The sequence below is a fragment of the Mauremys reevesii genome, unplaced genomic scaffold, assembly GCF_016161935.1.
Source record: "Mauremys reevesii isolate NIE-2019 unplaced genomic scaffold, ASM1616193v1 Contig54, whole genome shotgun sequence".
Lineage (NCBI taxonomy): Eukaryota > Metazoa > Chordata > Testudines > Geoemydidae > Mauremys > Mauremys reevesii.
Genome location: NW_024100867.1, coordinates 264,196 through 288,440, shown reverse-complemented (window position 1 = coordinate 288,440; position 24,245 = coordinate 264,196). Strand labels below are relative to the sequence as shown.

The following is a 24,245-nucleotide window of genomic DNA, read 5'->3' as shown; positions in this document are numbered from 1 at the left end:
TCTTTTGTCACCCTGTCCAGTCTGGCTTCCTCACCACTGAAGCTTCCATCTTAGTTTTTATTAACCTCACCCTAGCCAGAGTTCAGGTTCTGTACTCGGTCCTCTCCCTCCTCAACCTCTCCACTGCCTTTAACACCTTTGCCTACTCTCCTCCTCTTGAAACCTCTTCTTCCCTCAGCTTTCAGGAGTCTGTTCTCTCCTGCTTCTCCTCCTACCTCTCTCGTCAGCATTTCATGTGCTGCATCCTCCCACCGCCCTCCATCTTTCACTGGCACCCCACAGGGCTCCTTCCTTGGCCCCTCCTTTTCTCCACCTACACCTTGACACTGGGCAATTTCATTCAAAATGTGGCTTTGACGGTCAAATTTATGCTGAAGACTCAGATTATTGTAAGGTCATCCAACACTATGGTGTCCCAGTGCCTTCCACAAGACATCTCCCCTCCATCAGGAAAGAGCGTGGGTATCACTGGGGTTATTTTTAAAAAACATGTGTAATGTGATGGTGCTGGTGAGAGCTGGTTCTTGTGGGAAAACTCAGTCAGAGATGTAGAGTTTGTATTCAGTTTTGAGGCAATGTGGGTGGGTGGGTGCAGGGGGTTCATTCTTATTTCATTGAGCAGTGAGTTCCACCTTGTGACCCCACACCTGGGACAACTGAATCTCCTGCAGAGACGAGCCTTTCCTTCCTTGTCAACTGATTGTTTTTTCTTGTGGAACAAAGCCACCAGGCCAATTCGTTGTCTTGGAGGGACTGTAGCTTTCTCTCTCTATCTCAGATCTAGGGCCAGCACCATGCAGTGCTTTGAAAAGAGTCAGTACAACCTTATTTAACTTGACTCGGGCCAATAGGGAGCCAGGGCAGGCAGCACCGTTTTGGGGAGATGTGTTCCTGGTAACCTAGCCACCCCTCTCCACTGAATCGAACACAAGTTACCATTTAGCCCTTTATGGCTTAGCCTTGCCCTGTCTGTTACTGTAGCACATTATCAAGATGTCAACCTCTGCTTCTACTCTGCCGACCAAGCCAGCTTTCATTACTCATTAGTCCATAATATTTTCATGCTTTCTCCCTTGCCATCCCCTATGCCTGGGAGGAACACATCATAACTCCACTAAGGAGTAAGGAATGGTGTCCCTAGCCTCTGTTTGTCAGAGGGTGGAGATGGGTGGCAGGAGTGAGATCAGTTGATCATTACCTGTTAGGTTCACTCCCTCTGGGGCACCTGGCATTGGCCACTGTCAGCAGACAGGATACTGAGCTGGATGGACCTTTGGTCTGACTCAGTATGGCCATTCTTATGTTCTTATTACTCCTTTGCAATAGCCTTTTTCAAATCCCTCCTTAAAACTTACCTCTGCTGTGAATCCTGCAAAAAGGGGCGGCTCCAGGCACCAGCACTCCAAGCACGTGCCTGGGGCGGCAAGCCACTGGGGGCACTCTGCCAGTCGCTGCGAGGGTGGCAGGCAGGCTGCCTTCGGTGGCTTGCCTGCGGAGGGTCTGCTGGTCCCGCAGCTTCGGTGGACCTCCCGCAGGCATGCCTGCGGAGGGTCCACCGAAGCCGCGGGTCCGGAGGGTCTGCCGAAGCTGCGGGACCAGCGGACCCTCCGTGCTTGGGGTAGCAAAATGTCTAGAGCCTCCCCTGCCTGCAAAACACTTGACAATGGCCGGGCAGCTGGTGCACATGACTCCTGCTTACTAACTTCTGCCCATTAGACTAAACGTGATCATTTACTAGTTAGTGTAACACATGGTGGTGAGTTTGTGAGGTGGGAGCTGGTACTGACCAATCTCAATTCATTCTGGGGCCACCAACATCCTATTAGCGGGGAATGGTGTTTAATCCCTAGCACTAGGCTGTTGGGTTTCAGGATTGTTAGGCTGGGTTCTCTTCCTTGCTCTGGGAGGAATCTAAGATCTGCTGGTTAGAGACAGCAGAGCCATTGCAACAACCCTCCTGCTTGGGTTGTCTTCAGTTAGAAAATGTTCAACAAACATTCCTTAATACCTCTGGAGAGAGGAAGAGAGAGAGAGCTCTCATCTCAGAATAGCAAATAACCCTATGGGTAGTGTTTTTCTCTCTGTTGGAGCTATTCCACTTTGTGCAGATCCTTAAATATTAATTGGGCCAGAGAGAGCGAGACTGATTCTGTAACTGGGTAGTTAGGACACTGATCTGAAATGTGAGAGACCAGGGTCAGATCTGTTCCCTGCCTGATTTGGCCAGCCCTGATCTGCAGGGAGTGGTCCTGGGCTCTCAACCTCAAAAGAGGAGCATCTGTCACTTGATTTATAGGACCACTCCCATGAGTACAGGGGCTATTAGAGATCCATGAACCGCTTGCTGTACGATCTAGTCACTAGACAGGAATAAAGAGCCACTCTGAATGTGGATTACACAGAGATATTTTGGCTCTTTTTACCTTGTAGGCAGGGTGGCAAAATGGATGAGGCTTAGATCCATGCTATTAGAGGCCTGGGTTCTATCCTCGGCTCTGTTGATGTGAACTTGCCAATCGCTCTGTTATCTCGGCTGTAAAATGGGTGGGTGATAGTTATACCTCCCCTAAGGCAGGGTTTTGAGGCCTATGTTAAGAAGGGATGAAAAAAGCAGAGAAATATCAAGAGCAGTCAAGAAAACAACTGGGATTAGAACTCACAGCCCTTTAGCTGGTACGTCAATGCACCATCTGCTAAGCTACTGGGTAGAGTGACCAGATGTCTCCATTTTATTGAGACAGTCCTGATTTTTGGAGCTTTTTCTTACATAGGGAGCCAGGGCAGGCAGCACCTGCTGTCCCAATTTTTTACACTTGCTATCTGGTCACTCTACCACTGGGTATTGTGGCATCTTCGCTCACCCAGAAAAAACAAAAAAACTCCACACTCCCATTCAACTAGTTATGTGGAAACATGTGACAGTTTTGCAAGATGTGCAAGATGTGGTAGGTTGGGTTAGGATTGCTTTTGGAGACCTGCCAAGCAGTTGTTAATACCGACAAGCCTGGGAGGCGGGAGAAATGAAGCGGTCATGGCATGCTCAGGGAGGAGGCGGGGCAGGGGTAAGCTGGGGCGGGGAGTTCCCCCTGCGTGCTGCCCCCCCCCCCTTACTTGCTGCAGGCAGCCCTCCCCGCACCCCCCTGCCCCAGCTCCCTCCGCCTAAATGTTGGCGGCAACCGGGGTGGCCAAAGATCCAGCTGCTGAGGTTGCTGCCGAAGAAATTGGCGCCCCCCAAATCCTAGCACCCTAGGCAACCGCCTAGGTTGCCTAAATGGTTGCACCGGCCCTGGATAACTGTATCATTAGCTTACAGTAACAGTAGAATTGTTCTCAGGTGGGTCATTCAGCCAATTAGTAGTTATCAAGACATAGGAAAAACAACATTCGATCTGTTAAAGAAACTACAGATTTTTCAGCTCAGATAATACTTACTGATGTAGCCACTTTTGTCGTCTTGGGAGTTCTTCCTCATGGTCTTCTAAGCTAAATGTACAGTCACACATACAAAGTGAATCCAGACTACGACAATGCTTTACACAGAATGAAAGAGCCCATTGATCCATCTGGGTAAATTTATTTTGATTTAATTTCAGTTCAGTGAAGTGATCCAATGCATTAACTGCAAAATCTTCTTCATGCATCTCATACACACAGTGAAACAACTCAAGCTGATAACTTTGATAAATCCCCTCATGAACACAGGGCAAGGTTAAATCTGTTTGTTGGTTTGCTTGAACCCACTTCAGTAAATCTGCCTTAATTTTAGGTGAAAGTTTACACCCAAATTTTTCCTGCAGGTCCTTCATTCTTTCTTCATTTAAGAACCCAAACAGGAATCGCACTGTTAACATTAAATAATTTTTAGAGTTTCTATAGTTTTCTAACAACGTTTTCACATCTTTCTTGGGAATCCCTGAATCTGTTGTTTCACCTTCCTCCAGGACATATAACAAAGCTGCAAAAAACTCTTGAAAACTTAAGTGAATGAAGCTGTAGAGACATTCACAGTCAGTTTCTTTTTGAAAAATATTCTCATTCAAAAAGAGGGGAAGAGAGTTCTCTTGATCTAAGCCAAACTTCTTGATTTCTTCTTCCTCAAACAGTATCTTTTGTTTCCAGACTCCATCAGCAGCCAAAGAGCAAAGTCCCTTCAGATTTCCATGTAAGTGTTGCTTTGTATTGTTGCTGAGAGGCTTGACTAAACAGGAAAGGTAGAGCATATACACTCCAGTGACTGTTTTTGAAGTTTGTGTGAGATTCTCACCTTTTTCAAGCTGTTGTTTCAGAACCATGCAGATGATCCAACATACGAAGGGGACAAAGCACATGGTGAAAAGAATTTCATTTGCTTTCACAAATCGTAAACCTTGTCTTGCTTGGTTTTCATTTCCAAAGAACTTGTGGAAATATTCCTCCCTCTCAGCTTTGGAAAACCTCAGGATCTCTGCATAACGTGAACACTCCAAACATTGCCCGAGTTTCTCCAGAGCAGCTGGTCTTGTAGTGATCATCAGGTAGGACTCAGGAAGAACTGTTCTCCTAAATAAACTGCTCAGGAGGATTTCCATTGGCTTCTTCTCCCAGGGGTCAGTGCACAGATTATCTTTAGGCTGATCAAAGGAAAATCTCAGTTCATCAAACCCATCTATTATGAACAGGAGTTTTTCTGGATTCACCAGAATGTGGTTAACTGGTGCATTTGTATTAAGCCAACTTTTAAAAATCATGTCAGCCACACTTCCCTGCTCATTAAGAAGGTTCATTTCCCTGCAGTTTATGTAGAAAACATAATCAAACTTTTTCTTATAGAGTTCCCCAGCTGCCCAATCGTACATGATCTTTCTTGCAGTCATTGTTTTCCCAATCCCAGCAGCTCCCAGCAGCACAACGACTTGTGGTGTTTGTCCATCTTTATCAGGTTTATAGAGAGTGGCCAGTGTAACTGCAGAACTAGCTCGTTCAGTCATGATTTCTGCATGTCTCCATCCCATGGCCATTATTTCATGTTCTCTCTCCTTTGCCTGACGAGGTCTGTCTACAATAGTGAGGTTTGTGTATCTTCTGTTTAGAATCATATTGTCACCAAAACGACTGTTCATGTCTTTTATTAGCTTGTATTTCTTTTTAATATCTTCTTTATACTTCTTATTGTAACCTGTATCAGCAACATGAAACATTAGAAATATTGAACTGAAAGTTCAGAAAACAGACAGACTAATCTCAGACTAATGTCTTAAAATAGTTCTACTGGAACAACAATAATGGTTCTTCACATTTATAATGAAACCTTCTTCAAAAAGGATCCTGAAATCATTTAAATATGGGTGAGATCCTGCAGCCCTTATTCAAACATGGTCGCCTCAATGAAATTATTCATTTAAGTAAAGATTGTAGGCATCACCTCATCCCCTGGTGAAACCTGGCTACTGTCTACACAACAAGGTAGGTAACAAGTGGAGGAGAATATCATATGCAGTTGAAACAATACTGGGAATGTAGGTGGAAAGAATGTAACTTCATAAACTAGAATTTGTCAGGACACATGGGTTTACAAGAGAGAGCATCACGGGATCTTTAATTACCACAATTGAGTACTTCCAGTTACCTGCCTCACTTAAGAGATGGTGCCACTACACAGGGGCGGCTCTTGACATTTCGCCGCCCCAAGCAGGGCGGCATGCCGCGGGAGGCGCTCTGCCGGTTGCTGGTCCCGCGGCTCTGGTGGACCTCCTGCAGGCGTGCCTGTGGAGGGTGTGCTGGCTGCCGCGCGGGACCAGCGGACCCTCCGCAGGCACGCCTGCGGGAGGTCCATCGGAGCTGCCTGCCGCCTTCCCAGTGACCGGCAGGGCGCCCCCCGCAGCATGCCGCCCCAAGCATGCGCTTGCCGTGCTGGGGTCTGGAGCCGCCCCTGCCCCTACAGCAGAGTGTCCTCCAGCATGAGGCTAGTACATTCACTCAGTACTGACCCAGAGGGACATTTTGCACATATCTGTATTGGAAGTTGCCCAAGGTAACAAAAGTCCCACTCAGCCCATTATAGAAAATTGTTTGTAAAACAACTGATACAAACTGGATCATTTACTCTAGAAAAGCAGTACTGAGGGGTCTGCAAGGCTCCTGGTAAAGTCATAGGTTGGCATGACAATGAGCCGAGAGATTCTAGAAATAGGAAAAATGTTTATAATTGAAATCACCAAGTATTTTGATTGGTTCATTGTAATGGCATGAAGCTGCCGCCCCACTTTGTACACAGTTTGTCTGCGGGTCGCTAAATGGAACAGAAGAGCACATGAAATGGAAGGAGCGAACTTTCCATCATGGCTGGGATTCCCATCACCTCCTGGGATCCACCATGACACAAAGAGTGGAAAGACAGACAAATTGCTTAGGATGACAACAAAAGGATTGCACAGAGATGTAGGGACAAAATCAGAAAGGCTAAGGGACAAAATGAATTACACCTAGTGAAGGACATAGAAAACAATAAAAGGCTCTATAAATACAACAGGAGCAAGAGAAGGACAAAGAAAAGCACAGGTCCACTGCTTAGCAGGGAAGGAGATCTAATAATGGATGATACCTAGAAGGCTGAGGTGTTTAATGCCTATTTTGCTTCAGTGTTCACTAAATATGTTAATTGTGACCAGATGCTAAGACAATTCTTATTAATAACAAAAGGGAAAACCCAAAAGCCAGAATAGGGAGAGAGCAGGGTAAAGACTACTTAGATAAGTTAGATGCACTCATGTCAGCAGGGCCTGAAAATTCAACTTACGATACTTAAGGAACTAGATGAGGCCATCTCTGAATCACTCTCTCTGAGAACTCATAGAGGATGGATGAGGTCCCAGTGGGCTGGAGAAGGGCAAATATCTTTTTTATGATGGAACAAAGACAACCTAGGGAATTAAAGACCAAGCAGCCTAACTTCAATGGATGGAAAGATACTGGAACAAATTATTAAACACTCAATATGTCAGCACTTAGAGCATAATAGGGTAAAAAGTAATAGCCAATGTGGATTTTTCAAGAACAAATCATGCCAAACCAACCTAATTTCCTTCTCTGACAGGATTATTAGCCTACAGGATTGAGGGAGTCATAAATATCACTTGTCTTGATTTTAATAAGGCTTGAGACACAGTCCCACAAGACATTCTTATAAGCAAACTAGGGAAATGTGGTCAATTGAATTACTATAAGGTGAGTGCACAGTAGATTGAAAAAAAAGTATTCAAAGAGCAGTTATCAATAGATTGCTGTCAAAATGGCAGGGCATTCTAATGGGGTCTCAATGATGGATCTCGGTCTAGTACTATTCAGTATTTTCATTAATAACTTTGATGAGTGGAGAATACACTTATACAATTTGTGGATGACACCAAGCTGGGAGGGGTTACAAGCACTTTGGAGGACAGGTTTAGAATTCAAAAGGACCTTTATAAATTGGAAAACTTGTAAGAAATCAACAACATGAACTTCAATAAAGAGAAGTGCAAAGTACTACACTTATGAAGGAAAAATCAAATGCACAAATACAAAATGCGGAATAACTGGCTAGGCAGTCGTATTGCTGAAAAGATCTAGGGGTTATAGTGTATCACAAATTGAACATGAGTCAACCATGTGATGCTGTTGTGAAAAAGGCTAATATTCTGGGGTGTATTAACAGGATCGTCATATGTAAGACACAGGAGGCAATTGTCCTGCTCTACTCAGCACTGGTGAGGCCTCAGCAGGAGTCCTGTGTCCAATTCTGGGTGCCATGCTTTAAGACAGATGTGGAAACACTGGCGAGTGCCCAGAGGACCAACAAAAAGGATAAAAAGTTTAGAAAATGTGACCTATGAGGAAAGGTTAAAAAACCTGGATATGCTTAGTCCTGAGAAAAGATGATGAAGGGGGCCTGATAACAGTGTTAAAATATGTTAAGGACTGTTATAAAGAGGATGGTGATCAATTGTTCTCCATGTCCACTGAAGGTAGGACAAGAAGTAATGGGCGTAATCTACAGCAAGGGAGATTTAGGTTAGATATTAGGGAAAACTTTCTAACTATTCTTATAGGTGAGCTCTGGAATAGGCTTCCCAGGAAGGTGGTGGAGTCTCTATCATTGGAGGGTTTTATGAAGACAAACACCGGTCAGGGACGGGGTAGGTTTACTTGGTCTTGGCTCAGTGCAGGGGAGTGGACAAGATAACCACTCAAGGTCCCTTCCAGTTCTAATTTTTTGTTATTCTATGACAATGTTGGGCCTTCATCATCTTGATCCTGAAAGACTTTCTGACCAGCCTGAGGGAACCAAATGGCGAAATCCTGGACACTACCCAGGATGTGAGCCTGAGGCTTCTGATGTCACCCCGCATGCCCTCCCCCCACACACACCATGTCATTTGCCTTCCCCGCCATGTTTCTTTTTTCTTTTTCTATCTAAGGAAAGTCTGGCTCAGCTGGCCAAGACGACTCCATCTGTCCCAGCACTGCTGTTGGCCTGACCACAGAGTCAGATAAAAGTCACGCCTTAGTCTGACATTGGTAAAAGTTTGCTGGGTCTCAGGGTGGCTGATCAACACACCTGCTGCACCGGTAACTCAACAGCAGGGAAGCTGCACGGGAACGTCAGCATCAGAGACCAGCAGCATTTTCTCTTTGCTATTCGTCTCTCCCCTTTGTGAAAGGAAACAGGATTGGACCTCAGCGGCACCACCGCCACAAAGGCATTTCCTGGGGATTGACGTTGGCTGCTGCACATTAAAACCTAGGGAATGATCCTCACCTGCAGGGCCATTGCCACAGTCACCATCAACATCTTTACAGTGCTGCCTTTGGTAGCGTTACTGCAGTTTCACGGTGTTCCCTTTTCTGGAGAATTGCCAGGGAACCCTGTGCTAATGGTGTCACCTGGAAAGGCACTTCCTGGGTAGCCATCACATACCTTTTGCTGACAGCTCTGATGGGTTTTGACTCTGGTGAAACTCTGAAAGGGAAATTACATTTAAATAACAGTGAAAGAATGTAGAGTGTAGTTCAATGCAAGTGCATTTCTGTTCTGTATGGAGGCAACAAGTGACTGATAATCCAATTGCATCCTCTGTTAATGAAGTAATCACCAAGGAGAGCACTGCTACCAGCCATCAGTGTATGAAGTTCAGTTTGGGGAATACTGTTTCTCAGACGTCCCCCTGCCTGGTTCCACTGATGACTAGTCTGCACTTTACATGATGAGCCGGCCACGTGGTCAGAGAAACACAGAACAACTGGCACTGGGACAAACAGTCAATTCAGGAGCGTTTGTGGGGAGAGGGAATCATGTGAGTGTCTCTAGGGCAGCGGTTATCATGTTCACTCTATGTGCAGGGCGGATAGAAGCAAATGCAGCCCTCTGTAAAGGCAGCTGGGGAAGAAGAGCCCCTCCCTTGGCCCAGCCCTGCCGGAGCTGCCGTGGTGGGGGAGAGGCACCTCTCCCCTGACCCTGAGTTTCTGCAATGAGAGAAGGCTGGTGAGAGTCCTCTCCCCGCACCAGAGCCCCGGGAGAGCCTGCACCCCAACCCCCCATCCCTGGCCCCACCACAGAGCCCGCACCCCAACCCTCTGCCCCAGCCCTGAGCCCCCTCCTGCACCCCAAGCCCACTCCAAAGCCCACTTCAGAGCCCACACCCACAGCCAAAGCCCTCATCCCCCCAACACACCAACCCTCTTCCCCAGCCCTGAGCCCCCTCCCATACTCTGAACCCCTCTGTCCCACTCCCACCACACAAATTTTATTATGTGCACCAATAGGAAGGTGATGTGTCACACATCTCCTCCATATTGGTGCACATAACAAAATTCATTCCACACATGGATGTAAAAAATTAGCGGGAACACTGGTTGCAACGTGGCAGCTTTGGCAGTGCCTTGCCAACTGCTGACAAAAATGTGCCATCTTAACACAACAGAAAAACCAACAAAAACCTCCAACATTCCCTCTGTAAGCTGCAGCGGCCATGTAACAATCATGTAACTTCTGGAGTGCATCCATCACATGGCTGGGTGGGGAGCAAGGCTGGCGTGGCACCTGGGTTGGGTCTGTGTGCTCGGCCCTCAACTTGCCAAAGCCGCAGTGGCTCCTCTCAGGACCAGGAAACGGGATGGATGTGAGGCTTGCCAGCAGGGAGAGGTAAAAGGGTAAGAACTGGGGGGAAGGGCTCCTGGCAGGAGATGGTAGGGGACTCCATCGAGGGCTGAGGCTCCTGGGGGTGGGAGATGGATGTAGAGGCTCATGGGAAGTAAGAGGCAAAGTGGACTTGAACTTCCCCCAGCCTCCCACCTGCACTTCCCTCTGCCTGGGGGTGGGGGTGTCGTCAGGCTGCTGGTAGGACAGGGGCACCTAAGAGGAGAAGAGGAGGGTCAGGGGAGTGGTGGGAGTAGTGGCCAGTTTTGCTGCATCTCGTAGATGGCAACCCTATTTCTCTGGTGCTCTCACTATCGAATCTGAGGCTACATCTACAGTACAAATGAAGAGTGTGATTCCTCTGCTCATGTGCACACACTTGTGCTAGTTCTCACTGAGCTCGTACGAGCATTAATAGCAGTGTAGCTGTGACAGCACATGTAGTGGGAGCAGGGGCACAGCTCAGCTGTGCCAAGTACGTACCCACCAGTTGATTTGCCAACTCCAAACTGGTTGGCCACAGACCTGTAGCAGTCTGGGATAGCCAGGTTCCAGTAGCTATAGCACCCCACTTCTGGTCTGGCCTGCCCCCCCCAATACGTGTTGGGACACTGGATGGTCCAGGCAAGCTGACCCCACAGCTCCAGGAACATCCGCTTCTTCATGCAAAAGTTCCGCAGTCACTGCTGGTCGTCCCAGGCCCACCTGACAATGTCATCCCATCAGTCTGTGCTTCTTGTCCTGCTACAGAAGCACCAGTTGACATGGGGGAATCCATGGTTATGGAACCAGGCATGAGCAGCCTCAGCTGGGTTGTGACTGGAACATCAATACCCCTCTCAGAGACAGGTACCTTCAACAGGTCAAATACCACCACTGAAACATCCACCAGCATCTTGCAGATGCTCTGTCTGACTCATGAAGAGGACTGACAGCATGAGCTGGAGAAGTTCTTCCACTCCATGCGGACGACTCCAGCTCCTGGGAGCATGCAGACCCAAAATAGCTTGGTTGGTTATATTGGCAGGCTCCAACCACATCCGGTCAAGCCATACATATTGGACAGAAAAGTTCTCCCACAATCCACTATGAACCAAGACTAGAGCAGCTACGATTGACAAGGGTGCTAGAAACCCTGGGATATGCCCCTAGAAGCAGAATGTTTGATTCAGATCTGCATAGCGCCATATGCATGCATCAGCACAGTCATGAGGCCTGGGTTTACAGTGCAGTATGGAAGCTCAAGCATGGGCTTGTAAACACTGAGTCTGCAGGTGCGGGTCCCACAGGCCCGGGGTTACTATGCAGTGTAGACATAGCCATGGAGACCAGGCGAGAGGGTTGGGTGTCTGTTTCCACATCTTTCACACAAGGGTTTTGAACAGCACAGGAAGTTTCACATTTTTGTAGCATTCAACATTTTCCAGTTTTTCTTTGAAGTGAAAAGAATTATTTCAGTTCAAGTCAAGATGAACATTTTGGAGGCTTTCTGATCTGTAATTTCCTGCATCCCTCCTCGCACAGTTCTTTAAAGATGGTTGCAAGAATTGCTACCCTCCAGCCCTGCAGATATTATGAGAATTTATTTTGGTTAGTTGCTCAGCTGCTTCAATCTCCACTTCACAGTCTAAGACTGGAGACTAGTTGCTCTTATTTTTTTCCAATATGTTCCAGCACTTCCTCCTTAGACACCCCAGTTTGACAGTCCCTCATTCTCCTTTCTTTAGGTTCCCACAGAGATTTTCCTCTCTTATTCCCTGAACCACTCCGCACAAATTTTCTTCTCCCTGAAGTTCTCCTCTCCTCTGAAATGCAGGATTCTCCCTCTCCCCTCACAGGAGTTATGGATTACACTGCTGCAGGGAGACCCTCACTTTGCACTGGTGCAGCATGTGATCTGGGAACTCGCACCAGTGTCACTCACATAGTCACACCAGAACAGATTTCCTTAGTGGAGAAGAGGCCTTAGATATGGCTTCTACCTCCTCTAGACTACTCTGAAAACGTCAACCTAGGATTTTAGGAGAAACCATGACAAGCTGTCAACTCTAGTGATCGGTTCATCCTCTGAAGGGATCTTCACACCAAAAAGGGTTAAAGATTTTTTTGGTTTCATAGAATCATAGAATATCAGGGTTGGAAGGGACCTCGGGAGGTCATCTAGCCCAACCCCCTGCTCAAAGCAGGACCTAAATCCCAACTAAATCATCCCAGCCAGGGCTCTGTCAACCCTAATCTTAAAACCTCTAAGGATGGAGATTCCACCACCTCCCTAGGTAACCCATTCCAGTGCTTCACCATCCTCCTAATGAAAAAGTTTTTCCTAATATCCTCTGATTTGTCTAGGTCCCTCTGTATCCTTCCCTATGCTGCAGTGTATCTACCACTCCTCCCAGTTTAGTGTCATCTGCAAACTTGCTGAAGGTGGAATCCACGCCATCCTCCAAATCATTAATGAAGATATTGAACAAAACCGGCTGCAGGACTGACCCTTGGGGCTCTTCGTTTGATACCGGCTGCCAACTAGACATGGAGCCGTTGATCACTACCCATTAAGCCTGATGATCTAGCCAGCTTTCTATCCACCTTATAATCCATTCATCCAGCCCATACTTCTTTAACTTGCTGGCAAGAATACTGTGGAGACCGTATCAAAAGCTTTGCTAAAGTCAAGGAATAACAAGTCTACTGCTTTCCCCTCATCCACAGACCCAGTTATCTCATCATAGAAGGCAATAAGGTTAGTCAGGCATGACTTGCCCTTGGTGAATCCCTGCTGACTGTTCCTGATCACTTTCCTCTCCTCGAAGTGCTTCAAAATTGATTCCTTGAGGACCTGCTCCATGAGTTTTCCAGGGACTGAGGTGAGGCTGACTGGCCTGTAGTTCCCCAGATCCTCCTCCTTCTGAGGTTTAAACGTCTCAGATTAGTTTTTTATATTGAAACCATTAGTCACTAGTGATAGGACATTTCATCGCTAGAGTCACAGGTGCTCTTATTTAATCAACCAGTTTGCAAGAAACCCTTTAACGACATTGTAGAGAGCAGCAGTGCACAGAGCAGGGCTAATCCAGGCAGAGGGGGCACAGCAGCACCCATAGCTCTCTAGTCGCTGTCAGATGCAAAGATGTTGGGGAAGCAGGAAGATGCAGCATGTTACAGAATTCAGACCAAAGATTCTTCTTTACTGCAGACAGACATTTGTGATGACAAAGGCCAGGCAGGATGAGCTAATTCCCCACTGACCCGTACAAAGCTGTACTGAGTTGAGTTACAGGAACACAGAGCGTGATGCACTTACTGTGAGACAGGGAGAGTCCGGAGAGAACTTGGGAGCCAGCTTCCTTTCTCTGCCTCCATTTTCTCACTATTTAGACCCACAACTACAAAGACAAGAAAAGCCCAGGAACCAGAACCAGCAGCGCTGGCTCCCTCTCTCCTCACCCTGCAGAGTCTGCATTAGAGAGACGGTTGCCAACTTTCACGCAGTAAATAAGCACCCTGACTTTCACAATAAGCCAAAAATCAAGCTGATCCCGTTTCAAAACAAGGGCAAAACAAGCCAATCCCTAAGAACCCCAACACTCTATGTGACTAGATCCCCCCGGTGTGCAGTCTGGGACTGTGGTGGGCCTGCTGTGCCCCCTGACTCTCTTCCCCCCTTGGCACTGCTTGTCCTTTGCCTCTGCTTGCCCCTGCTTGCTGGGAGCCAATCAAAAAAAAAAAAAAAAAAAGAAGAAGAAGCTACAAGCACAAACTAGCCCTTTTTCTGGGTTTGTTTCCCTGGGTTTGGCATGTCTGGTTAGAGAGTGAGAATAACTCCGCCTGTGAAAGTGAAACTCAGAGCAACTCACTTACAGTGTTAACCCTTTACTCACCTCAGCACAGTCCCATCCTCTTGGACTCAGTTATGCCTGGATCTTGCACAGCGGGGAGCCCACAAGGAGCTTCCCTGGAACTTGCACAACCTGTGTAAGGGCCAGGAAGAATTGCAGTCCCCAGGGCCGGTGGAACGACCAAAACAGCTACGCTGCCCTGCCGAGTTTGCTGCAGGGCGCTGCCCTCCTCCGCCCCCTACAGGGCGGCCAGAGCAGCAGCAGCAAAAAAAAAAAAAAGGTGCCATGCCGCCTAGGATTGGGCGAAAGCCGCCCCCTAGAATCTGCTGCCCCAAGCACGAGCTTGCTCTGCTGGTGCCTGGAGCCGGCCCTGGCAGTCCCTGTGCTCAGGGTAGCCCGAGGATTTCTCCCTCTGCATCACCTCACAGGGGCAGGAAGGGTGGAGAGGTGGGGCTGTGGCACCAGCCCACAGTGAGGGACTGGCACACACAGGGTGTATAGCACCTTGAGGGGGCAGCAGAAGCACATGAGCTGTCACAGGTAAATGGAGGGGGCCGGGCAGAGGTACCCAGGGGGCAGCAGAAACACATGGGAGGACTGAGGGGTCAGAGGCACATGGCAGGAGCTGCGGGTCGTGAGGCCCCTGGCAGTCACCTTGGGGAGGGATTAATGGCTCCAAGGGCTTCTTTGGCAAAGTTCAGAAGAGAGCTGCCACCTGAGAGAGGGAGCTGTTCAGGTGGAGTGCAGATGTGGGTGCTGGGGACCTGGGGGATCCAGGCTGAGCCAACCCCTTGGCTGGGGAATAGAATAGGGAGATGGGGGGTGGGTTTTCCTTACCAGTGAAAGGGGATCCAGGCATTACAATTGGGAGGCAGATATGGAGGAAGCTGGCAGTGTGGGGACTAGGGCGGTGTCAGTTTCTTGCCCACATAAAGGGGAAACTATGGGTCTGGGGTGCTCACTGGGCAGGCAGGGACTTCCCCATAACACATGGGAACCCCATCCTTGCCTTGGGCTCTGCCTGGGAAGGGTGGGGCCCGTGGCTGGGTTTTCCTTCCCTTGTGCAGCTTGGGGGCTGGTGCGGTGGAGGCACCTGCTCAGCTGCCCCAGAGGGGGATGGGACCTACCTCTAGAAGGGGTGTGTGCAGAGAGACTGGGTACCTGTAAGACAGGTGGGCGGGTGCAGAGTGAGAGGCTCTGTCTGTATCCAAGGGTCGGCGGTGCAGTAAGTTGTGTCTGTGGAATGAGCGTTTGTGTGGAATAGGCATGTGGGCAGAAAAACAGGATGGCGTGAAAGTGGGAGTGCTGGGTGAGACAGCTGGAATGGATGCACCCGCTGGCTGTGAGTAGGACAGACAGACTATTGATACATATTTAAGCACATATCTATAAATAGAATCTACTGGTTCTCTGCTTGCAGATGTTGACAAATCCACCTAGTATCTGAGCAACTCACAATATTTTTTAATTTGTTTCTCATCCAACACCCCTGTGAGGTAGAACTATCACATGGAGACAAGCCCCTAAATTCTGCTGGAGAATCAGGATGGCGCTCCCCTCTGTTCATTCTCTGCCGCAGGTGCAGAAGGAAGAGATGTTATAATCCCTGAACCGAGGACCTTGTTACTGCTACATAGGGAACATGAGAGTGAGAGGGATCTGCTGGCTTCAAGCAAGAACCAGCCCAAGCAGTTCCTAAGACAAATGCTGAAGAAATAGGCAGGGGAAATGTCTCTCTCTGCAAAAGCTTTCACTGCCGTGGTACACGCAGTGGAAAATCCCTAGATCTGCACCAGTGCAGTATTCACATTGTGCCTTGCAAAGATCTCACCCGCCTCCTGAGAAGCCCTGGATGGCATTTGAGGGGCCCCACTTCACCAGTTAATCCTTTGGCCATGCTTTATTCTCTCCATGTCTCCTGTCGGCACCACTCACCGATTGTCACAAGCTGCCTGCAATCAAACATGATCTTGGGATGACCTGCCATATCACACAAAGGCAAGGATGTTCCCATTGCCATGATCACATGCTGGGCAATAATCTTTCACAAAAAATGGCCATTGGGAGGGGAGCGCACAAAGGGACACAGATCTCAGCAGGGTGCATGGGGAGAGGGACAGCCATGGAGCAGGGGGCACTCTCTACCCATTCCAAAATGCAGCCGGGGTCTCCCATCTTCTGGTGTTGCCAGATGCTCTGTGGCTGCAGCTTGGAAGAGGAACCATCCTGACTGCATAGAACATGGGACACCCTGGGGATGGGGATGTTCTAACAGCCCGAGAACAAGACCATCACACCCCGACTCAACTTGGCTTCTGCTTTAGAGTCTGGGGAAACCACCATCTTCAGAATAAGCACACAACCAGCCCAGTCACATCCTACGAAGAGACCGATGCAGGTATGACGTGGAGGTTACTTCTGAGTTACCTTTGTCACATATGGCTGAATCCAGCTCCTATTAACATCAATGGAAAGACTCCTTTTGACGGCTTTGGATCAGGCCTACAAAGCCTGGGTGACCCTGTTGCTCCAGGGCTTGCTACAGAGCACTGTTGGGTCCCTAGTCAGCTCTGTGTTTGGCTGTTACATGAGGAGGGGCACCTGCAGCCTGCTCAGCACCCACAGGCAAGTCACTGGTAACAATCGAACACTAGCCCCACAGGAGGCCTCCCTTCCCTCAGCGAGGCTCTGGCAGGCAGCTGTCTCTAGTCAGGTCCTGGCCCCAGCCAGACATCTCTCACTCTGGGAGCAAGGGGTCTAGACTCCGTCCCAGCCACCTCAGCTGGGCAATCCCCCTTTAACCCTTCCCTCCAAGCCTCACCCCCTCTGCAGGTGTAGCACGGCAGGGCTAATCAAGCCCACAGTTACCCTTTCCTGACCAGTGTGAGGTTTGCATCCCCTGTCACAGTCCATTCCTGCCCCTCTGCAGTCAACGGGAGTGTTGGAGTGACTGCAATGGGAGCAGTACCAGGCCTAGAGTGGATGAAATTCCCTAATGAGGTTTAATACGCTCTTCACACCAGCTTTGCTCAGACACAGCTGTCTGAACATGGGGCTGTGCGGGGGAGAATCACCCAGAGTGTGTTAGGGGCAAATTCCACCTTGAGTTACCCCCTGTGCAGCCCCTTTGGCTTCTGCAGGAACCACCCTGTGCTACCAGGAAGATCCTGGGTCTTGTCTTGTCCATGTGTAACTTCTGTGGTTCAGGGGAGCTGCACGGATGTAACTGAGTGCAGAATTTGGCCCTGGTGATCCCCCCAATCTATTAAGTACATCCTAGTTCTGTAAGAGAGGAATTAACATGTCAAACTATCCAGGGTTAGCAGGATAAACTACGCATGGCCTGCTCCAATTGCACACACATTGAAACACAAACACACACATTGAAAAATCCAATTCATGGCTCCTGAACTAAGCAGCCCTGATATGGAGGGAAACAAATATTTGCTTCTTCAGAGGCAGAAACATTTTATATTCAAAAGTAAGATGCACTTCACATTTCCCAGAGAGATGAGGAGCATTTAGAAATGGGCAGGTGATACTTTCTCTGCACTCATTGTTAGGGCTTGTGCACACTAGCACTTATGTCAGTAGAACTTATGTCCCTCAGAGGTGTAAAAAAGCCACCGCCGCCCCCCCGAGTGACACCAGTCACACCAACCTAAGCACTGGTGTGGACAGTGCTATGCTGGTGGGAGAGCTTCTCCTGCTGACATAGCTACCGCCTCTCACGGAGGTGTTTTTATTGTGCCGACGGGGGCTCTATCTCCCACACAGAACATCTTCACTAGCCGGGCTACAGCCGCGCAGCTGCATCAGGGCAGCTATAGCACCTCTAGTGCAGACTAGCCCCATGTCACACCTCAGCCAGGCATTACTAGTCACTCCACGCCCCTGGAGGCAGACAGGGTCTATCAAAATTCACCACCACGTGCATAGGAAGCTCAAATTTATGTCCAATAACTTCTCCAGTAGTCCTGGGGTTCCCCCTAAAACATCTCACTCCCCTGTATTATTTTCAAGAATTTCCTCTCTTTTTATAAGACTGTATCATATGAGAAAACTGTACAAGCACCACTCAGAGTATAATGGATCTTCATCTATAGTCAGTGCGTTATCTAGTTTAGGACTCTCCCTAAGGCCACCTTTCGATTATGGGGTGGGGTTCTGTTGCAGTTGCAGAACAGCTGAGTTTTCAAAGTGCTTTAAAATCCACTTGTGTAAATAGCAAAGCCTGAAAATTGCTAGGCTGGTAGAAGGTCCAGGGTAGAGTTTGTGGTTTAAATTTGGACTTATTTGGTCAAGTGGTTCCCACGTTACATCATCCCCCATTCACCACAAGAACAACCTTCTTTTAAAATGCAATAATTAACACTTTTTAGCACAGAGCTAGGGAAAGTCCAGTCCTCCTCCTGCCCAGGTCCAGCCCACAAACAAATACACACCCTCTTTGTCTCACTGAAACCCAAACTCTGTGTGTTTGGGGGTATTTTAATTGTTGTATCTGTGTGAACAAGTCAGTGGCCCTGAGCAGAGTGAGTTTTCTCCAGCCTCCTCAGTTAGTTGTGCAACAACTTTAACGGGAGAAGCAGCATCTGTTTGGGCACATGAAACTCCTGTTAGAGCCTTTGAAAATGCCAGGTGATCAGCCATGTCATTAACAATTTCTCTGTCCTGCTCCTTTGTTTGTCACTTACACCTGCACATTCAGGGCCAGTTGGTGCTCACCCACACCACCTTTCTGAAAAAGCCATGAGCTTCCAGAAAGGTGTAAAAAGGCTGTCATTTCTGACTGCATTAGCTTCTGCAAGTGTTGACTATAATGGATAAGAAACTGGGACCATGAAAAGATGTCTGGAAACAATCAGAGAACTCTCCTGCCCCTGAAGCATGGGAGAATTCTTGGGCATTAGCACAGACTATAACAAGAAACAAACTCTAAAGTGCAGCGTTATTTCTTGGTTCATGATATTTATTGAACTCATCAAAACTGAAACGTACATCCAGGAAAAACAAATGTTGGACCCAGATACAAAAAATGCCAATTTCATAACTATGGGTTGGGGTCCAAATGAAAGAACTGTTGGAAAGAAAGAAAATTCCCCTCCGGATTCAAGGATGGTTCTTGAGTCTCTCCCCTGCACCGACAGACACTGAAAGGGGATGGCTACCAGACTCCTCCATCTCACAATCTCACATTTGTTCCTCCCCTAGGCCCTGACCCCCTTCATCCCTCCTTCCTTCCCACCCCAACCCATTAACTCCTCCAAGGTCAGTCCAAGCACAGATCAAACCCAGCTCCTACTCCTGAGTCTCTTGCCCCCAGGCAGTAGGGTTGGCCCAGACAATCTTTACCCAGCCCCCTGTCATAGATGCTAAAATATGCTGCTGGAGACACTGGAGGTTGCAGGGGTCCCTCTAAAAAGAGGCAGATCCCCACACTGCCTGGCTGCTGTCCCAGCTAGTGGCAGGGCAGCCAGGCCAGAGTTGCACTGGCTTCCACTCAAACCCTACCATATCTCTATGACCAGATCAGGTTTTATCACTTTCACAGCATACAGCTCTGGTCTTGTTTCTTCATTAACACTGTGCTGGGACAAGCTGCAGGGGAAACAAGGAAAGAGGGGGACATGTTAATTCTCTGCAGGTCCAACGTCTGATTCCTCCAGCGTCTGAGGCCCAAAGCACTGCCCACCACTCGGTTTAGTATTATTACTCCTTGTATTGTGGTGGTGCCTAGGAGCCCCCATCATGGGCCAGGATCCCATTGTGCTGGGCGCTGCACAACCACAGAACACAAAGACGGTCCCAGCCCCAAAGAGCTCACAGTACCAGCTGCCTGCCAAAGCCCCCGGATCTGTGTCACTGTCACTCCTCTGCCTGCTGGGCTAACTGCCAGCGGGTGCCTCTCACTTGTGGGAGGGGAGGAGAAGCGCTAGTGCAGTCTGTAGCCTGGCCTGCTCCCCCACACCCCACTCACCCTGTGAACTCTGGGCAGGGACAGCAATGTCCTTTCTGCACATAAAGGGCTGGATTGTGCAGCCCTTGCTCAGGGCAGTGAGCACTGACTGACACGGACAGTCCCATTGATCGCTGTGGGGTACACAGTGGAGCCCGCAGCCATACACATGACACACCATAGCAACAGCTCCTGTGGCTCTGGTCCTGTGGGGCTGGCTGGGCTTGGCTCCCGGTCCAGGTGTTGTGACCTCAGTGGTTGCAGCGCTGCTCAGGTTTGGCCCTGACCAGGGGTGGGGGAGGCCCGGAGGCAGTAGCCAGGCAAAATGTGTGTCAGTGGTGCTGCAACCCCCTGCACCAGGTCACACAGTCACTCACACAAATTTGGCCCATCATCACGATGGAGGAGTGGCTGGGCCAAGCCTGAATGGGGGTGCGACCCCAGAGGTTGCAACACCAGGAGAAAGGAGCCAACCCCAGCCAGCTCCATGGGACCAGAGCTGCTGGAGCCACCACTGCAGGGTGAGTGTGGGGTGGGCTCTGCCACTCCCTTAGGGCAGCACCCAACGCTTCCCAGTGCCCACCCCCCTTGGGGGCAGCACCAACCCCCCCTCCCCAAGGGCCTCCCATGGAAATATTTCTGTAGGTGCCCCTGGAGCTACTCAGCGCTCACAGGGAGCAGGGGCTGAAAAATCCAGCTCACAGAATCTTGCCATGGAAGCAGCAAGATCTCAGCTCTCAGTGCTGCCCAGGCTCCTCACACCCTCTCCCCATAGGGCTTCAGTAACAGAGTCCTTGAAGGGGGAGAGTTTTCAGCAGGGATGCAGACTTGTGGGGCTGCAGAGTTGGCCTGACACTGCTGAAATGCAGGTGGGAGCTCAAAAATTCACCATTTACTAAGCACATTTGCAATCCCAAAGCTCCACAGAACTTGCTTCTATTTCCTCCCATCTGACTTTCATCTCCCCTAGTCGTCTTTTCTCTTTTCTCCTCCTCAGTCTCTATGAATTTTTTTAAACAGTTTCCCATTTCCCTCTCGGGCTTATGGCCTAGTGACTTTACCCCCTTCACTTCTAGCTGTAGATTTAAAACACTTGGCTGGGTGGTTGTTTGGGTGCTTAACCTAATGCTCTTCTGTGTGCCCTTCCACTCTTCCTTTCTGTTTCTCTATCTGTCTGTTAGTCTTTGTCCCAGGGTTACCTATGACAAGGGCGGTGAATGTGAATGAAGAAGGTTCCTTTAATTAAATTGTGGAAGGATCCTAAACTAGTGCTCTCAGTCTTGTTTACTGAATAAAATACCAGGAGGTTCTGATATAAAAGTAGCTGCCTTCAGAGGGCACTAAAAGCCGCTACATCAGAGGTTCTCAACCTTTTTCTTTCTGAGCCCCCCAACATGCTATAAAAAACTTCACAGCCCACCTGTGCCACAATAACTGGTTTTCTGCATATAAAAGCCAGGGCCAGCATCTGGGGGTAGCAAGCAGGGCAACTGCTGGGGGCCCCATGCCACAAGGCCCCCCACGAAGCTACATTGCTCAGGCTTCTGCCCCAGGTGGTGGGGCTCAAGGACCTGGACTTCAGCCCCATGCAGTAGGGGGTTGGCTTTCTGCCCTGGGCCCCAGTGAGTCTAATACTGGCTCTGCTTGTAGGCCCTCCTGAAACCTGCTCACGGCTCCCTAGGGGCCCCGGACACCTGGTCGAGAACTACTGCACTACATTACCCAACTTTTAAACTTGTAATATGAAACCAATCAGCACAGCAGCGGGAGAAGAATGAGAACCGGTTCTTGGTTGGGGCTTGGACGGTAACACTGTAATTCTAGTGAAAACAGCTTCATCACAATATAATTAAAAGGAATCCAGCTGTAACTTACCACAGTTTCTGCAGTTTGCAGGTGGGATGTTTCAGTCCCTCACACAGCAGCTTCATGCCAAAGTCTCCCATTTTTTTCTCCTGCAGATTCAGCTCCCTCAGGGTCTGGTTGGTGCTGAGAGCAGAGGAGAGCTCCCTGCAACAAGCAGCTGTAAAATCGCAGTCCCCCAATCTGCAGAGGACAGAGATACAAAGAGGAAACCATGCATATTTTTGCCCCAAACACTGATGTCAGTGGGTCTAAAAGGAGATTCTTCACTCTGGACATGCACAGGTAGATCCCATTGGCTCTACAGGTCCCGGAGGGTATTCTTTTCCATGTGCACCTGTTGTATCAGTTACTGTTACTCCTGGGGAAATTCTGCGCATCTGCAGATGTTCAGAATTAATTTGTCTTGAATAATTTTGAATTTTCCCTCATAAAAAACATTTTGGGTAAAAAGTGCTGCAGTTCCACCTTTTGCCCACCAGAGGCCGCTCTGGCGCCAGAACAGCCAGCTGCATTCATGCTCTAGCTCCACAGCGGCCTCTGGTGGGCAGAAGGTGGGACTGCAGCACTTAGGCAAAATGTATTTTATGCAGGAAAATACAAAATTCTATGCCCAGTGCTGCAGAATTCCCCCAGGAGTAGAAGTTTATCACAGCACCCTGCCCATGGAGCCAGGTTAGGACAGAGTGAGGCACACAGGGCTGCTGGGGGGGGGGGGTGTCACAGACTGGGTTCAGAATGGCTAGTGTGGTGGAGGGACAGACCAGAGCATGGGCTCAGGATCTAGTGGGGTGACAGCGCTGAGCCTGGGGACAGGGGAGGGGGCTGCAGGGACCCATGAGGATGAAGGGTGTGAGGATAGGGGCAGATGTGCCTGACTGAATGGGAAAGGCTTGGGGTCAGCCAGGGTCTGTATGGGGGAGACTTCTCAACACCCGAACAATTCCCCTAACCCACCCCAAAGAAAAACCTCCCATCCACACCCAACACCTGCCAGGTTCACGCCTAGGTTCCTTCCCTCTCCCTCAGCTCCTCCATTACCCCTGGCTCCCCCAAACCTTTGCACTGCTTCTGGCAGTTGCAGTAAATACAGTTCTGTATTGTCATTTAAATGAATTACACAAAGTTCTGTATTAATTTGCCTGGTAAGGAATCTATTTGTAATAAATAAATAAATAAATAAAAATACCAGAATCTTTTTTTGGGGGGGTCTGTTTGTTACAGAGATACTTGCTGACAGGTATTTTGAAATAAATTAAAATAATTGTTACTGGCATGATTGTATGGTGTTATTTTGACAGGATATGCAGAATTTTGCAGAATTTTTAATTTTTTGGTGCAGAATTTCCCCAGAAGATAGTGTGTATTTCCCTAAGGAATGATCAGCATAGTTGAAGGGAAAAGTATACTGAAGGGAAAAGTATGCTATTTCTAATCAATTGGGAGTCCTAACAATATCCTATAACAAACTGCTGGTTCTGTTCTGGGCACTCCACCACCTAGAATGGGGTGAAAGGAAAGGACAGCTTTGGGGTTGGTCCTGCTTTGAGCAGGGAGTTGGACTGGATGACCTCCTGAGGTCGCTTCTAACCCTAATCTTCTATGAATCTATGACTGGGCCCCAGGTTAACCTGAGAGAGGAAGGAACCCCGAATGACAAGGAAAGAGAAGTGACATCGTGGGCACAGAGGGGATCAGACTGATAGTGCTGGCCAGTGTGGGTGAGGGTGAGCAGCAGGCTGCAGGCAGCAAGGGGAGAAGGCTGAGTAGCAGCATCCTGAGATCCAGGACAAAGAGGCAGGTGGGAAGGTGAGAGCTGATCAGGGAAGCGGGCTGTGGCTGGCAGGGGCTGGGAGCAGCAGCAGGACACATGAGGAGGAGCCTGCAAGCAGGAGGCAAGAGGCAATTGCTAAGGCTGGGTGATAGGAAGAAAATGCAGAGGGACCATGAGGAGATCAGAGATGACAGGGCTGATCTCTGGCCAGTGGGGCCACCGACCAGCCCTGAATTATCTGCCATGAGAAGGATGGGCCGGAAGGGCACCGGGGGCAGCCCACAGCCAGCTCTCAGTGACACTTGCTGGCTGAGCTGTGTTATCAGTAGCTGGGTGACACTGCAGGTTTAGCCTGAAATGACAGGTGATGAGCAGAGGGGATCCCAGCCCCTTTGTGGTAAGACATTAATACTGATGTTATTTATTCCTATGCGTTGTTTACAGCTAAGGGAGAACAGATACGTGTTTAATTTTCTTCTCTTCCCAGCCCTTTTGGGAAAGCTGGAGAGATGGCTCCAGGCTGGGGGAGGGGAGAATGTTGTTACTGGGTTTCTAACATCAAAATATGCTGCATTTAGGGTTTGCTAAAAGCCACTGGACTGTGTCCTCAGCTGCACCATGTTCACCCTCAACACAACTGACTAGACTTGTGGATGAGGA

At 48.9% G+C, this 24,245-nt stretch overlaps 2 protein-coding genes across 10 annotated transcripts in view; both read right to left on the bottom strand.

The window, feature by feature from the left end:
- Positions 1-14,183, bottom strand: part of LOC120394386 (NACHT, LRR and PYD domains-containing protein 12-like) — a 52,162-nt gene extending 37,979 nt beyond the window's left edge. For 6 of the 9 annotated variants that reach the window (XR_005592271.1, XM_039518623.1, XM_039518622.1 and 3 more), the window contains exons 1-3: positions 14,032-14,183; positions 8,777-8,977; positions 3,433-5,155 (exon numbers count right to left, since the gene is read on the bottom strand). Coding sequence is in view for 8 of the 9 variants with exons in the window: in XM_039518623.1 (XP_039374557.1) it covers positions 3,433-5,099 (1,667 nt within the window). In the remaining variant the exon portion in view is untranslated. Of the gene's footprint in view, positions 1-2,423; positions 2,567-3,432; positions 5,156-8,776; positions 8,978-14,031 lie in introns of those variants that run through there. The other 3 variants (XM_039518619.1, XM_039518620.1, XM_039518625.1) reach the window with 3 other exon arrangements.
- A 4,757-nt stretch (positions 14,184-18,940) lies between these two features.
- The window catches only part of LOC120394385 (NACHT, LRR and PYD domains-containing protein 3-like), a 51,874-nt gene continuing 46,569 nt past the window's right edge, over positions 18,941-24,245 (bottom strand). Inside the window, 2 exon segments of the mRNA XM_039518617.1 lie at positions 18,941-19,590; positions 21,824-21,994. Of these exon segments, the coding sequence (XP_039374551.1) occupies positions 19,500-19,590; positions 21,824-21,994 (262 nt within the window). The 3' untranslated portion in view covers positions 18,941-19,499.